General features: G+C 53.6%; 1 protein-coding gene across 1 annotated transcript; it reads right to left on the bottom strand.

The window, feature by feature from the left end:
• Positions 1-883: 883 nt before the first annotated feature.
• Positions 884-16,877, bottom strand: zgc:101858 (uncharacterized protein LOC449555 homolog; the record flags this gene model as incomplete). Its single annotated transcript, XM_067978738.1, has 6 exons — positions 884-1,345; positions 4,941-5,004; positions 7,966-8,002; positions 10,717-10,786; positions 15,679-15,772; positions 16,699-16,877. Coding segments are annotated over 6 exons (603 nt in total), but the record flags the coding sequence as incomplete, so codon positions are not given.
• Between the last annotated feature and the right edge of the window lie 172 nt (positions 16,878-17,049).

Genomic DNA, 17,049 nt, shown 5'->3' with positions numbered 1-17,049 from the left:
TATCAAAAAAATTTGACACCGCGCCACATAAGGAGATAGTAGGACAGGTGACAAAAAAGCTTAATCAAAAGGTAGGTTTTAAGGAGGGGTAGTGAGGCGGAGAGGTTTAGGAGGGAGGAATTCCAGAGCTTAGGGCCTAGGCAGCTGAAGGGCACGGGCCGCCAATGGTGGAACGATTAAAATCAGGGGATGCGCAAGAGGCCAGAATTGGAGGAGCGCAGAGATCTCGGAGGGTGATGTAGGGCTGGAGCAGGTTACAGAGATAGGGAGGGGCGAGGCCATGGAGGGATTTGATAACAAGGATGAGGATTTTAAAATAAAGGCGTTCCTGGATCGGGATCACCAATGTAGGTCAACGAGCACACAGGGGTGATGGGTGAACAGGACTTTGTGGAGTTAGGATACGGGCAGCAGAGTTTTGGATGAGCTCAAGTTTATGGAGGGGGGGGGGGGGGGGGGGGGGAAGATAAGAGGCTGGTCAGTGAGAGCATTGGAATAGTCCAGTCTGGAAGGTACCAAAGGTGTGGGGAGCTGGCAGGAGGGCTGAGAGATCTGGTTGGTGGCAGCTAAATGTGGGTAAATATCACCCAGAGCCCAAATCAGCAGCTTACAGTTTAAGTGAATCAGCAACGGTAGAATGGACAGAATGCCATTCTCTCAGTGGTTGAAACCAGGAGCCCAAACTCAGCCATAACAGCATCGGGAGCACAAGACCTATCTGTACCCGGTTAGAAGGGCTTTTAACCGGAGGCTGTGAAGGAAGCCTGGGGAGAGAGAGAGAGAGAGAGAGAGAGAGAAAGAAAAAGGGGAGGAGACAGGAGGGGGAGGAAATCAATCTCAATTTGTACAAAATTCTACCACAGTGAAAATAAAATAAACAACATTCTTCAGAACGAGAGAAATGCAAATTTTTATTGATTTTGATCCAACTGAAAAGGAGACATCGAGTGGAATGGAAAAACTCCGGCCGCTGTGCACTTTGACCCCTTCCCCTGGGGTTTCTCAAAACATCACGTCCGGACTCAGAATACACGGAAAACCCTTCTCCTTATAAACTCAGACACAGTGATGGGGTTTCAATCGATGCACCTGCTGGGGCCACTGGGAAATACAAAACTAAACTGGCTCTGAATGCCCCTCGGAGACAGCTGGCGCACCCTCCCACCGTACACGGGGTTTACCCCGCTCAGCGTGGGCACATGGCATGTCGCCCACCATCCACAGGCAACGTGACACCAGTGATGAAGGAGGCTGCGTCGGAGGCCAGGAACGCGATTGCTTGGGCCACTTCATCCACTGTCCCCGGACGTCCCAGGGCGTGGGTCACCTTACATTTATTCAGGAACTGAAAAGGAAAGAAGGGATGTAGTCAGAACTGGCACGTTCCCCGAGCCCCACCTCCCACTGTACCCCTGTCCCCACTCCTCCCCCCCCACCTCACTGCTACCCCTCTCCCCCACTCCTCCCCCCCAACCTTGCTACTACCCTCCGCCTCCCCCATTCCCCTCACTGCAACCCTGTCCCTGTCCATGTCCCCAATCCTCCCCCCCACCTTGCTGCTACCCCCTTCCCCTCCAACCCCCTCCCCACTCCCCCCACTGCAACCCTGTCGCCCATTCTCATTCTTTCCCCCACCACTCACTGCTACCCCTCCCCCTCACTGCAACATTCTCCCCGTTCCCACTTTTTTGCCTCCCCCCCCGACTCGCTACTAATCCTCCCCCCACCCCACTCTCCCCCCCCCCCCCCCCCCCCCCCCCAATGCTACCGCCTGGTTATTGAAGGCAACCATCTCAGCCCCAGGGCATTGCTGCAGGAGTTCCTCAGGGCAAGTGTCCCTAGGCCCAATGGAGTTCCTCAGGGCAGTGTCCTAGGCCCAACCATCTTCAGCTGCTTCATCAATGACCTTCCCTCAGAAGTGGGGCTGCTCGCTGATGATTGGAGTGTTCAGCTCCGTTCACAACTCCTCTGATAATGAAACAGTCCCATGCCAGCCCACAGCAAGACCAGGCTTGGGCTGATAAGTGACAAGTAACATTCACACCAGACAAGTGCCAGGCAATGACCATCTCCAACAAGAGAGAGTCTAACCAACTCCCCTTGACATTCAACGGCATTACCATCACCGAATCCCCCCACCATCAACATCCTGGGGGTCACCATTGACCAGAAACTTAACTGGACCAGTCATATAAATACTGTGGCTACAAGAGCAGGTCAGAGGCTGGGTATTCTGCGGCGAGTGACTCACCTCCTGACTTCCCAAAGCCTTTCCACCATCTACAAGGCACAAGTCAGGAGGGTGATGGAATACTCTCCACTTGCCTAAATCCCGACCTAACAGCACTGTGGGAGAACCTTAATCACACGGACTGCAGCGGATCAAGTCAGAGGCTCACCACCTCCTTCTCAAGGGCAATTAGGCCTCGACAGTATCACCCATATCCCGACAACACGTAATTAAAAAAAAGCAACTTTAACCTAGTAAAGTTTTCCCAGGTGCATCAGAGAGACATAATCAGAACGACCACTGAGCCACAGGAGATATTAGGAGGGGGTGACCAAAAACTTGGTTGAGGAGGTGGGTTTTAGGAACGTCTTAAAAAGGAGAGAGAGGGAGAGAGTGGAGAGGTTTAGGGAGGGAATTCCAGAGCTTAGGGCCGAGGCGCTGATGGCATGGCCGCCAATGGTGGGATGAAGGGAGGGGGATGCACAAGAGGCCAGAATTGGAAAACGGAGTGTTCAGAGAGCGGGAAAGTATTGGGTTAGAGGAGGTTAGAGATAGGGAGGTGTGAGGGCATGGAAGGATTTGAACACAAGGATGAAAATTTTAAATTGGAGGTGTTGGGGAACCAGGAGCCAATGTAGGTCAGTGAGCACAGGGGTGATGGGTGAACAGGGCTTGGTGCAAGGTAAGATACGGGCGGCAGAGTTTTGGATGAGCTCAAGTTTATGGAGGGTGGAAGATGGGAGGCCGGGCAGGGGAGCATTGGAATAGTCGAGTCTGGGGGGTAACAAAGGCACGGATGAGGGTTTCAACAGTAGATGAGCTGAGGCAGGGACGATGTTACGGAGGTGGAAGTAGGCGGTCTTGGTGATGGAGAGAATGTGATCGGAAGCTCATCTCACAGTCAAATAGGACGATGAGGTTGCGAACAGTCTGGTTCAGCCTCAGACAGTGGGCAGGGAGAGGGATGGAGTCGGTGGATGGGGAACGGAGTTTGTGGCGGGGACTGAAGACAATGGCTTCGATCTTCCTAATATTTAGTTGGGAGGAAATCTTTTGCTCATCCAGTACTGGATGTCGGACAAGCAGTGTAACAAATCAGAGACAGTGGAGGGGTCGAGGGAGGTGATGGTGAGGTAGAGCTGGGTGTCGTCAGTGTACATGTGGAATCTGACGTCGTGTTTTCGGATGATGTCTCCGAGGGGCAGCATGGAGATGAGGAATAGGAGGGGGCCGAGGATAGATCCTTGGGGGACTCCAGAGGTAACGGTGCGGGAGTGGGAAGAGAAGCCATTGCAGGTGATTCTCTGGCCAGGATTGAATAGGTGTGAGTGGAACCAGGAGAGGGCAGTCCCACCCAGCTGGACAACGGAGGAGAGGCGTTGGAGGAGGATGGTGTGGTCACCGTGTGAGAGGCTGCAGACAGGTGGAGAAGGATGAGGAGGGAGAGTTCACCACGGTCACAGTCACACAGGATGTCATTTGTGACTTTGATAAGGGCCGTTTCAGTGCTGTGGCAGGGGGGCAAACCTGATTGGAGAGGTTCAAACATGGAGTTGGGGAAAGATGGGCACGGATTTGGGAGGTGACAACACGTCCAAGGACTTGAGAGGAAAGGGAGGTTGGAGAGGGGGCAATAGTTTACAAGGACAGAGGGGTCAAGGGTGGGGTTTTTTTTTTGAGGGGGTGGTGACGGCAGATTTGAGAAGGAGGGAGACAGTACCTGAGGAGAGGGAACCGTTAACAATATCTAAATTGTTGAGTGGTCAGCAGTTTGGTGGGAATAAGGTGAACACAGGAGGAGGTGGGTCTCATGGTCAAAATGAGCTCGGAGAGTGAACGAGGGGAGAGGGGAGAGAAACTAGAGAAAGATGTGAGTTCAGGGCTGGGGCAGGGGGAACCGGAGGGGAAGTTTGGCTCGGTGGGCTAAGGGAAGGGAGGGAAGTGACAGAGGCAGCGGAACGGATGGTCTCAATCTTAGTGACAAAGAATTCCATGAGCTCCTCGCACTTGTTGTTGGAGGTGAGGGTGGAGGGGGGAGGGGGGAGGGGTTTAAGAGGACGGTTTGTAGCGGAGAAGAGAAGCCGGGGGTTATCGTTACATTCCAGGATGATCCTGGAATAGTGAGCAGTTTTGTCAGAGGAGAGCAGGACCCGATAGTGCTTTATGTGGTCCAGCCAGATCTGGCGATGAATGGCTGAACCAATTGTGCACCAAATATACGCTCAAATCTGCATCCCTTGGATTTAAGGGAGCGAAGATGTGGCCCAGATTAGGGGAAAAGACTGGGATGGGAGAAAGTAAGGCATTTGCTGGGGACAAGAGCATCATAGGTGGATGTGAGAGAGAGGGAGCTTTACTCTGTATCTAACCCGTGCTGTACCTGCCCTGGGGGTGTTTTGACGGGACACGGAGGGCAGGGAACAAGGATTGGAGTATTGGAGTATGCGTCTCCAGGCATAAGCTCAATGGGCCGAACGGTCTCCTGTGCTGTCATTTTGAGACTCCAGAGTTCAACTGGATCCAAAAACTGAAAGCAGAGGTCCGTCCCCAAGGGAAGCACCCTAACGTGTACCGACTGAGCCTCTCTCCATTACAGAGGGAGGTCCAACAATAGTCGAGTGCTACAGTGAGGGGTCACTGAGTGCACAGCTCAGGTTCAGAACCCAGCAGCCCAGACCCGACCCTCCTGTGATACCATTCCGTAACCTACCTCCTTGTAACTCCCCTCACTCAGGCCTGCTCGCTTGTGGATTTCAGTGACAATCACTCCAGGGCTGGAGAGGAAGAAGAGAGTTAGAGGGGCGACAGACGGGAGACGGGGCGACAGACGGAGACGGGGCGACAGACGGAGACGGGGCGACAGACGGAGACGGGGCGACAGACGGAGACGGGGCGACAGACGGAGACGGGGCGACAGACGGAGACGGGGCGACAGACGGAGACGGGGCGACAGACGGAGACGGGGCGACAGACGGAGACGGGGCGGACAGACGGAGACGGGGCGACAGACGGAGACGGGGCGACAGACGGAGACGGGGCGACAGACGGAGACGGGGCGACAGACGGAGACGGGGCGACAGACGGACTTCCAGCACCAATTCAGGACCCCAAGAGTCATCGTCTATCTCAAATAGAAAATGACTCCACCAGTGCGAGGTGATGCACTTTGGAGGGACTAACAAGGCAAGGGAATACACAATGAATGGAGGACCCTAGGCAAGACAGAGGGTCAGAGGGATCTTGGTGTGCAAGTTCACAGATCCCTGAAGGCGGCGGAACAGGTAGATAAGGTGGTAAAGAAGGCATATGGGATACTTGCCTTTATTAGCCGAGGCATAGAATATAAGAGCAAGGAGGTTATGATGGAGCTGTATAAAACACTGGTTAGGCCACAGCTGGAGTACTGTGTGCAGTTCTGGTCGCTGCACGACAGGAAGGATGTGATCGCTTTGGAGAGGGTGCAGAGGAGATTCACCAGGATGTTACCAGGGCTGGAGCGCTTCAGCTATGAAGAGAGACTGGGAAGATTGGGTTTGTTTCCTTGGAGCAGAGGAGGCTGAGGGGGGACATGATTGAGGTGTACAAAATTATGAGGGGCACAGATAGGATGGATACTAAGGAGCTTTTTCCCTTCGTTGAGGGTTCTATAACAAGGGGACATAGATTCAAGGTAAAAGGCGGGAGGTTTAGAGGGGATTTGAGAAAGAACTTTTTCACCCAGAGGGTGGTTGGAGTCTGGAACTCACTGCCTGAAAGGGTTGTGGAGGCAGGAACCCTCACAACATTCAAGAAGCATTTGGATGAGCACTTGAAATGCCATAGCATACAAGGCTACGGACCAAATGCTGGAATATGGGATTAGAGTAGACAGGGCTGATGGCCGGCGCGGACACGATGGGCCGAAGGGCCTCTATCTGTGCTGTATAACTCTATGACTCTATGACAAAGGGTGAGTTGCTGATTGTGAGGTGAGCCTCAGACAGAGGTCGGGTGACATCAGCTGGGGAATCAGGAGGCAGTGCTGTAATTGGCCTCAGTACCCCGGGTGGGGTGGGAGATGTTAGCTGTGCTTCCTGTTCAGAAGTCCATGTCTGTGATGGTCAGGGGCGGACAGGACCAGGCTCAGAAGCGATGCCCTCTACAGTCAAATAGCCTCAGCACCCACTGTCCAGGATCACAGATGAAAGTGGGCACACGGGCAAGGTACTGGAGGGCACCGACACCCGTACCCCAGTGAGTCGGCGCCCGTGGAACTGTCCCCCAGTGAGAGTCAGCGCCTGTGGGACTGTCCCCCAGTGAGAGTCAGCGCCTGTGGGACTGTCCCCCAGTGAGAGTCAGCGCCTGTGGGACTGTCCCCCAGTGAGAGTCAGCGCCTGTGGGACTGTCCCCCAGTGAGAGTCAGCGCCTGTGGGACTGTCCCCCCAGTGAGAGTCAGCGCCTGTGGGACTGTCCCCCAGTGAGAGTCAGCGCCTGTGGGACTGTCCCCCAGTGAGAGTCAGCGCCTGTGGGACTGTCCCCCAGTGAGAGTCAGCGCCTGTGGGGACTGTCCCCCAGTGAGAGTCAGCGCCTGTGGGACTGTCCCCCAGTGAGAGTCAGCGCCTGTGGGACTGTCCCCCCAGTGAGAGTCAGCGCCTGTGGGACTGTCCCCCAGTGAGAGTCAGCGCCTGTGGGACTGTCCCCCAGTGAGAGTCAGCGCCTGTGGGACTGTCCCCCCAGTGAGAGTCAGCGCCTGTGGGACTGTCCCCCAGTGAGAGTCAGCGCCTGTGGGACTGTCCCCCAGTGAGAGTCAGCGCCTGTGGGACTGTCCCCCAGTGAGAGTCAGCGCCTGTGGGACTGTCCCCCAGTGAGAGTCAGCGCCTGTGGGACTGTCCCCCAGTGAGAGTCAGCGCCTGTGGGACTGTCCCCCAGTGAGAGTCAGCGCCTGTGGGGACTGTCCCCCAGTGAGAGTCAGCGCCTGTGGAACTGTCCCCCAGTGAGAGTCAGCGCCTGTGGAACTGTCCCCCAGTGAGAGTCAGCGCCTGTGGAACTGTCCCCCAGTGAGAGTCAGCGCCTGTGGAACTGTCCCCCAGTGAGAGTCAGCGCCTGTGGAACTGTCCCCCAGTGAGAGTCAGTGCCTGTGGAACTGTCCCCCAGTGAGAGTCAGTGCCTGTGGAACTGTCCCCCAGTGAGAGTCAGTGCCTGTGGAACTGTCCCCCAGTGAGAGTCAGTGCCTGTGGAACTGTCCCCCAGTGAGAGTCAGTGCCTGTGGAACTGTCCCCCAGTGAGAGTCAGCGCCTGTGGAACTGTCCCCCAGTGAGAGTCAGCGCCTGTGGGACTGTCCCCCAGTGAGAGTCAGCGTCTGTGGGGACTGTCCCCAGTGAGAGTCAGCGTCTGTGGGACTGTCCCCCAGTGAGAGTCAGCGTCTGTGGGACTGTCCCCCAGTGAGAGTCAGCGTCTGTGGGACTGTCCCCCAGTGAGAGTCAGCGTCTGTGGGACTGTCCCCCAGTGAGAGTCAGCGTCTGTGGGACTGTCCCCCAGTGAGAGTCAGCGTCTGTGGGACTGTCCCCAGTGAGAGTCAGTGTCTGTGGGACTGTCCCCCAGTGAGAGTCAGTGTCTGTGGAACACGAACAGGACAGCAACCTTCAGAGGAGTGGGGAAACGGGCAGAGAGAGAAAGGGCTGATCTAGCACTGGAGAGGACGTGTTACCCGCGAATAGAATAGAAATGGGGAGAGAAATGCCGGCTCTATCACTCACCACACAGCGTTCACCCGAACCTGCTTGGGGGCCAGATCTATGGGGGGAAACGAAGTGTTACACTGGGACCTCACTCACTCATTTAGAAACCGTCCACTGTGTCTTGGGCTTCGATAGCACGTCTCCCGTCTACAGATCCAGGATCCTGAGACCACAGGGGACCCAGGTAGTGAGGACCTCTCTCCACACGTGGAGTGTGGGGACCTGAACAAACCGGATAGCGTTCCAGCCCTCGCTCTGATCTGTGCTCCCACCGAGTGAGGATCATACCGGGAACGCAATCACACAAACCAACTCCTCGGGAGCGTGTTCACATTCCTGTCTCTGAAACCAGGGCACTGAAGCCCAGAGACAGACATGACACCCAGGCACAGTTGTCGGCACTCTCTCCAAGCGAGGAGAGAAACAAAACCAGGAGCTCAAGGAAATATTTGGAGTGAGACTGACGACAAATGAAACGAGGCACAAAGAGCTGGGCTTAATTCTAAAAAGCAAGACATCAAAATATGAAACATTTTGAAATCAAACTGACTGACAGTCAGGGAGGGACAGAATGGAGTTAAGACTCAAAATAGGGACAGTGTAGAGGGAGCTTTACTCTGTATCTAACCCGTGCTGTACCTGCCCTGGGAGTGTTTGATGGGACAGTGTAGAGGGAGCTTTACTCTGTATCCAACCCTGTACCTGCCCTGGGAATGTTTGATGGGACAGTGCAGAGGGAGCTTTACTCTGTATCTAACCCATGCTGTACCTGCCCTGGGAGTGTTTGATGGGACAGTGTAGAGGGAGCTTTACTCTGTATCCAACCCTGTACCTGTCCTGGGAGTGTTTGATGGGACAGTGTAGAGGGAGCTTCACTCTGTATCCAACCCTGTACCTGTCCTGGGAGTGTTTGATGGGACAGTGTAGAGGGAGCTTTACTCTGTATCTAACCCATGCTGTACCTGCCCTGGGAGTGTTTGATGGGACAGTGCAGAGGGAGCTTTACTCTGTATCCAACCCTGTACCTGTCCTGGGAGTGTTTGATGGGACAGTGTAGAGGGAGCTTTACTCTGTATCCAACCCTGTACCTGTCCTGGGAGTGTTTTGATGGGGACAGTGTAGAGGGAGCTTTACTCTGTATCCAACCCTGTACCTGTCCTGGGAGTGTTTGATGGGACAGTGTAGAGGGAGCTTTACTCTGTATCCAACCCTGTACCTGTCCTGGGAGTGTTTGATGGGACAGTGTAGAGGGAGCTTTACTCTGTATCCAACCCTGTACCTGTCCTGGGAGTGTTTGATGGGACAGTGTAGAGGGAGCTTTACTCTGTAACCAACCCTGTACCTGTCCTGGGAGTGTTTGATGGGACAGTGTAGAGGGAGCTTTACTCTGTATCCAACCCTGTACCTGTCCTGGGAGTGTTTGATGGGACAGTGTAGAGGGAGCTTTACTCTGTAACCAACCCTGTACCTGTCCTGGGAGTGTTTGATGGGACAGTGTAGAGGGAGCTTTACTCTGTATCCAACCCTGTACCTGTCCTGGGAGTGTTTGATGGGACAGTGTAGAGGGAGCTTTACTCTGTATCTAACCCGTGCTGTACCTGCCCTGGGTGTGTTTGATGGGACAGTGTAGAGGGAGCTTTACTCTGTATCCAACCCTGTACCTGTCCTGGGAGTGTTTGATGGGACAGTGTAGAGGGAGCTTTACTCTGTATCCAACCCTGTACCTGTCCTGGGAGTGTTTGATGGGACAGTGTAGAGGGAGCTTTACTCTGTATCTAACCCGTGCTGTACCTGCCCTGGGTGTGTTTGATGGGACAGTGTAGAGGGAGCTTTACTCTGTATCCAACCCTGTACCTGTCCTGGGAGTGTTTGATGGGACAGTGTAGAGGGAGCTTTACTCTGTATCCAACCCTGTACCTGTCCTGGGAGTGTTTGATGGGACAGTGTAGAGGGAGCTTTACTCTGTATCCAACCCTGTACCTGTCCTGGGAGTGTTTGATGGGACAGTGTAGAGGGAGCTTTACTCTGTATCTAACCCGTGCTGTACCTGCCTGGGTGTGTTTGATGGGACAGTGTAGAGGGAGCTTTACTCTGTATCCAACCCTGTACCTGTCCTGGGAGTGTTTGATGGGACAGTGTAGAGGGAGCTTTACTCTGTATCCAACCCTGTACCTGTCTGGGAGTGTTTGATGGGACAGTGTAGAGGGAGCTTTACTCTGTATCTAACCCGTGCTGTACCTGCCTGGGTGTGTTTGATGGGACAGTGTAGAGGGAGCTTTACTCTGTATCCAACCCTGTACCTGTCCTGGGAGTGTTTGATGGGACAGTGTAGAGGGAGCTTTACTCTGTATCCAACCCTGTACCTGTCCTGGGAGTGTTTGATGGGACAGTGTAGAGGGAGCTTTACTCTGTATCCAACCCTGTACCTGTCCTGGGAGTGTTTGATGGGACAGTGTAGAGGGAGCTTTACTCTGTATCCAACCCTGTACCCGCCCTGGGAGTGTTTGATGGACAGTGTAGAGGGAGCTTTACTCTGTATCTAACACGTGCTGTACCTGCCCTGGGAGTGTTTGATGGGACAGTGTAGAGGGAGCTTTACTCTGTATCTAACCCTGTACCCGCCCTGGGAGTGTTTGATGCTGACACTGAGTGCCTGAATTGAAAAGCCCTGACATCCCTCATCTTCAGCACCAAACGGAGTTCAGATTAAAAAGTTATGTAATTTAACATCAAACCGGGAGGAGAATTTCACAACTGCACTGCACTCACCCAGAGCCACACATCGAGTGAACTGGTCCAGGGCAGATTTCGACACACAGTAGGCCACAACCCCAGGGAACTATGGGAGGCCAAAAAGATTAAAAAACACAGTAAATATCGGTCATCGGGGTGAACGTGAGGATCAGGTGGGTCATCGATCCCTTCACCAGCTCCGGTGTCTGAGCAGCTGAATCCAGAACGTGTAACAACAGCTTGCATTTATATGGCGCCTTTAACATAGTAAAATGTCCTAAGGCTTCACAGGAGCGATTAACAAACAAAATTTGACACTGAGCCACATAAGGAGATATTAGGACAGGTGACCAAAAGCTTGGTCAAAGAGGTAGGTTTTAAGGAGCGTCTTAAAAGGAGGAGAGAGAGGTAGTGAGGCGGAGAGGTTTAGGGAGGGAATTCCAGAGTTTAGGGCCCAGGCAGCTGAAGGCACAGCCGTCAATGGTGGAGTGATTGAAATTGGGGAAGTGCCAGAGGCCGGAATTGGAGGAGTGCAGAGATCTCGGAGGGTTGTAGGGCTGGAGGAGGTTACAGAGATAGGGAGGGGTGAGGCCATGGAGGGATTTGAAAACAAGGATGAGAATTTTAAATCGAGGTGTTGGTTGACCGGGAGCCAATGTAGGTCAACGAGCACAGGGGTGATGGGTGAACGGGACTTGGTGCGAGTTAGGATACGGGCAGCAGGAGTTTTGGATGAGCTGAAGTTTATGGAGGGTGGAAGATGGGAGGCGGTGAGGAGAGCATTGGAATAGTCGAGTCTGGGGTAACAAAGGCACGGATGAGGGTTTCAGCGGCTGAGGCAGGGGGTGGAGACGGGCGATGTTATGGAGGTGGAAGTAGGTGGTCTTGGTGATGGAGAGGATATGGGGTCGGAAGCTTATTTCAGGGTCAAATAGGACGCCAAGGTTGCGAACAGTCTGGTTCAGCCTCAGACAGTGGCCAGGGAGAGGGATGGAGTCGGTGGATGGGGAATGGAGTTTTGTGGCGGGGACTGAAGACAATGGCTTCGGTCTTCCCAATATTTAAGCGGAGGAAATTTCTGCTCATCCAATGTCGGACAAACGAGAGACAATGTAGGGGTCGAGAGAGGTGGTGGTGAGGTAGAGCTGGGTGTTTTTTTAAAAATTCGTTCATGGGATGTGGGCGTCACTGGCGAGGCTGGCATTTATTGCCCATCCCTAATTGCCCTTGAGAGGTGGCGGTGAGCCGCCTTCTTGAACCGCTGCAGTCCGTGTGGTGACGTTTCTCCCACTGTGCTGATGATTGAGAGTAGACTGATTGGGCGGTAATTGGCCGGATTGGATTTGTCCTGCTTTTTGTGGACAGGACATACCTGGGCAATTTTCCACATTGTCGGGTAGATGCCAGTGTTGTAGCTGTACTGGTACAGCTTGGCTAGAGGCGTGGCTAGTTCTGGAGCACAAGTCTTCAGCACTACAGCCGGGATGTTGTCGGGGCCCATAGCCTTTGTTGTATCCAGTGCACTCAGCCGTTTCTTGGTATCACGTGGAGTGAATCGAATTGGCTGAAGACTGGCTTCTGTGATGGTGGGGATATCGGGAGGAGGCCGAGATGGATCATCCACTCGGCACTTCTGGCTGAAGATGGTTGCAAGTGTTTCAGCCTTGTCTTTTGCACTCACGTGCTGGACTCCGCCATCATTGAGGATGGGGATGTTTACAGAGCCTCCTCCTCCCGTTAGTTGTTTAATTGTCCACACACCATTCACGACTGGATGTGGCAGGACTGCAGAGCTTTGATCTGATCCGTTGGTTGTGAGATCGACAGTGTATATGTGGAACCGGATGTGTTTTCAGATGATGTCGCCGAGAGACAGCATGTAGATGAGAAATAGGAGAGGGCCAAGGATAGATCCTCGGGGGACCCCAGCCAAATTGGAGGAGGGGGTCCTGCAGACCACTGTCCGTGACCCCCCTATGCTGCAGCTGCTAATATTTGAAGTGCTGGGGGTGGGTAGGAGGCTGTTAGCAGCTCATCAGTACCCAATGTATTGGTGGAGTGAGATGGTGACGTTTCCCGGTGCAATTCCTGGCTTTTGAGGAATGGAGAGCTCTTTACCCAGTATCCATAGTGGCGGGGAAACCGCCCCGCCCCCCCCGGGACGGAGCCGCGCAGACGCACGCCCCCCCCCGGGACGGAGCCGCGCAGACGCCCGCCCCCCCCGGGACGGAGCCGCGCAGACGCCCGCCCCCCCCCGGGACGGAGCCGCGCAGACGCCCGCCCCCCCCGGGACGGAGCCGCGCAGACGCCCGCCCCCCCCCGGGACGGAGCCGCGCAGACGCCCGCCCCCCCCGGGACGGAGCCGCGCAGACGCCCGCCCCCCCCCGGGACGGAGCCGCGCAGACGCCCGCCCCCCCCCGGGACGGAGCCGCGCAGACGCCCGCCCCCCCCCGGGACGGAGCCGCGCAGACGCCCGCCCCCCCCCGGGACGGAGCCGCGCAGACGCCCGCCCCCCCCGGGACGGAGCCGCGCAGACGCCCGCCCCCCCCGGGACGGAGCCGCGCAGACGCCCGCCCCCCCGGGACGGAGCCGCGCAGACGCCCGCCCCCCCCGGGACGGAGCCGCGCAGACGCCCGCCCCCCCCGGGACGGAGCCGCGCAGACCGCCCGCCCCCCCGGGACGGAGCCCGCGCAGACGCCCGCCCCCCCGGGACGGAGCCGCGCAGACGCCCCGCCCCCCCGGGACGGAGCGGTTTCTCTGCTGCTATGGGTGCTGGGTAAAGAGCACCCCATTCCTTAAAAGCAGTTCTTTTACCCACTGCTGCCTCGAGCTGACCTGCGTGTCCCGTGTTTTAAGTTGTAAACGGACTTGGTACATTGAAGGCTGTCCGTTGTTTGTAATTTGCAAGTGTCCGTGGGTTCAAGGTGCAGCTTGTATCTGTTACGATACAAGTTATTTGGGACTGTCGATAAGTGTTTTTTTGGGAGTGTCCGTTTGTACAGGTTTCACTGTACTTGCAAGGAATATCAAAACTAACAGGAAATGTTTTGATAAATATATTGAGACAGAGTGGCTAAGGGAAATGTGGGCCCATTAAAGACAGATGTAGGTGAGACTATGGTGGATAATAAGGAAATGACAGGCTTGTTAAATGAGTACTTTGTATCTGTTTTCACAATAAAGAAAGAGGATAAAATAACAGTGGTATAAGGGAACCTAAAAAAAAATCAAAGGGAGGAACTTAGTGGATTTAACAGAAGTAAAAAATGGTAATGGAAAAAAATAATGGGACTTAAGATCGACAAATCTCCAGGAGCCAATGGTTTCCACCCCAGGGTATTAAAGGAAATAGGTGAAGACACTGCAGATGTGTCAGTCATAATTTTTCAAATCTCTAGATTCAGGAAAAGTGCAAATATCACTCCGTTACTGAAGGAGGGAGTGAGGGAGAAACCAGGAAACTTGAGACCTGTCAGTTTAATGTCAGTTGTGGGGAAGTTACTGAAATATGTCATTAGGGACAGTGACTGAGCATTTGGACAAATCTGAACTGATCAATGTGAGCCAGTGTGGATTTGTGAAGAGCAGGTCGTGTCTGACTAATCCAGTGGAATTTTTTGAGGAGGTCACTAACGTGGTGAATAAGGGAATGTCTATGGATATTATTTACATGGACAGAAGAGATTATTAGCGAAACTAAAAGCGCTCGGAATTGGCGGTAGCTTTAGGACGAGGGTTGGAAGTTGGTTGGGGAGCAGGGGGGGTTGGGAGAGAGAAAGTGGGGATAAAGGGAGCGTTCTCTGCTTGGTGGGATGTGACCAGTGGTGTTCCCTAGGTGATGTTCCACAGGTACCTCAGCTTTTCACCATATGTATCAATGATTTGGATGAAGAAACAGAACATAAGGAATAGGAGCAGGAGTCGGCCATTCGGCCCCTCGAGCCTGCTCCACCATTCAATCAGATCAAGGCTGATCTTCAACCTCAACTCCACTTTCCTGCCCGATCCCCATATCCCTTGATTCCCTTAGACTCCAAAAATCTATCAAATAAATAGAGTTGTTTATCCAAGTTTGCAGATGACACTAAGTTAGGAGGTACAATAAGTTGTGTAGATAGGAACAGGAAGATACAAAGGGACATTATTAGATTAAGTGAGTGGGCAAAACTGTGGCAGATGGAGTTCAATGTGGGGAAGTGTGAGGTCATCCACTTTGGACTTAAGAAAAACAAATTGGAATCTTTTCTTAATGCTGAGAGACTAGGAGCTGTGGAGGAGCAGAGAGATTTAGGGGTCCAAGTACAGAAATCATTAAAAGCTGGTGGACAGGTAGAAAAAGTAATCAAAAGGCTAATGGAATGTTGGCATTTATCTCAAGGGGGTTGGATAATAAAGGGGAGGAAGTTAATGTTACAGCTGTACAGAGCTCTGGTTAGACCCCATCTCGAGTTACTGCCTTCAGTTCTGGGCACTGTACCTCAGCACTGGAGCGTCAGCCTGGATTATGATCTCAAATCTCGAGAGTGGGGCTTGAACCCACAACCTTCTGAATCAGAGGTGAGAGTGCTGTATCTCTCTCTCCGTATCTGCGTTTCCCCCATACCAGGCAGCGTGCTATGAATGTGTGCTGTCCCCTCTCCATTGCCTCAATATCCTTCCTATAGGGAGAGTCCAGATTGCTGCTAGTGATCACCATCTATAGGCCCCTGCTGGAATGTGCACGCATCGGGGTAGATCAGGCTTGGCAATGATTATAGGAGGAAGGGAAGATGGAGGGAGGTAAGGAGTAGGGAGCGGTGTGACAAGTCTCAACTTCAACACAGTAAGGGTGCAGAGAAGAGGCAGAGTGGGTAGAACCTGTATCTGAGGCTTAGGAGGGACAACAGAGGAAACTCAGGGCACAGTTTGCAAAGTCTTGGCAGAACAGGAGGGTAATACACTCCCAGGCATCAGTTAGTCAACAGCTAGAAACCATCTGTTCAGCTTGTCCACACTCACCGATCTTTGCCCGTTGACACTGGACACGTTCACAATGCAGCCCTTAGTTTTGATGAGATGTGGAACAGCCAGGTGAGTGAGATGGTAGATAGACCTGTGGGGCAAGAGATGAACACCCAATGTTACCACTTAAATCACTGCCTGAGAGCTCACTCTATTCGCACACGGTCACATTGAGACCTTTGCCTGGTCGGTCGAGGGGGATTTGCGAGGTGATTTATATATTACTATGACGTTGCTACGAAGTTAAATCCTGTCCATCAGGGGGTAACTCCCAGTAACACCAAGCTACCTGGTAATAAGAGCCATTCAGTGGAGTACCAGATACAATAGTTAACATCATTGCACCATACTGTATCAGAGAATGTTAGATTGGTTTCATTCACCATCCCATCAAACACTCCCAGGGCAGGTACAGCACGGGTTAGATACAGAGAAAAGCTCCCTCTACACTGTCCCATCAAACACTCCCAGGGCAGGTACAGCACGGGTTAGATACAGAGAAAAGCTCCCTCTACACTGTCCCATCAAACACTCCCAGGGCAGGTACAGCATGGGTTAGATGGAGAGTAAAGCTCCCTCTACACTGTCCCATCAAACACTCCCAGGACAGGTACAGCACGGGTTAGATACAGAGAAAAGCTCCCTCTACACTGTCCCATCAAACACCCCCAGGACAGGTACAGCACGGTTAGATACAGAGTAAAGCTCCCTCTACACTGTCCCATCAAACACTCCCAGGGCAGGTACAGGGTTAGATACAGAGTAAAGCTCCCTCTACACTGTCCCATCAAACACTCCCAGGACAGGTACAGCACGGGTTAGATACAGAGTAAAGCTCCCTCTACACTGTCCCATCAAACACTCCCAGGGCAGGTACAGCACGGGTTAGATGTTCCTCTACACAGAGAGACTGGGGGGTGGGGAAGAGAGAGACAGGGAATGTGACAGGCAGAGACCGAGATAGCCTGAGAAACAGAGACACGGACAGGGCGAGGGGCCCGAGGGAGGAGTCTGTACCTGACGTTAATGTTCATAAGCTGATCGAACTGTTCCATGGTTGTGGTTTCGATGGTCCCCATCATCAGTATCCCTGCACTGTTCACTAGTACGTCCAATTGGCCGTAATGATTCACTGTTTCCTCAACCACCTTCTTCACAATCCCGTCATCCGTCAGATCTCCGGGGAGCAGCAGGGGCTGGCGGGGAACAAAGTGAAACCCTCAGTACCTGTCTAATCCTCCATCACACCTGGAAAATGGAGAAACTCCCTCCCCCCCTCCCAGCTACGAGCTTGGGTACAGCGATTGGCCGAGTGTGGGCAGCCGAGCGATCGACCGGCTGGGGGGCAAATCACAAGGGTAGGGTTCA

This window comes from Heptranchias perlo, unplaced genomic scaffold (assembly GCF_035084215.1).
Source record: "Heptranchias perlo isolate sHepPer1 unplaced genomic scaffold, sHepPer1.hap1 HAP1_SCAFFOLD_378, whole genome shotgun sequence".
NCBI classification, from domain to species: domain Eukaryota; kingdom Metazoa; phylum Chordata; class Chondrichthyes; order Hexanchiformes; family Hexanchidae; genus Heptranchias; species Heptranchias perlo.
Note: the sequence above shows the minus strand (reverse complement) of the source record. Positions and strands in the feature narration are given on the sequence as shown.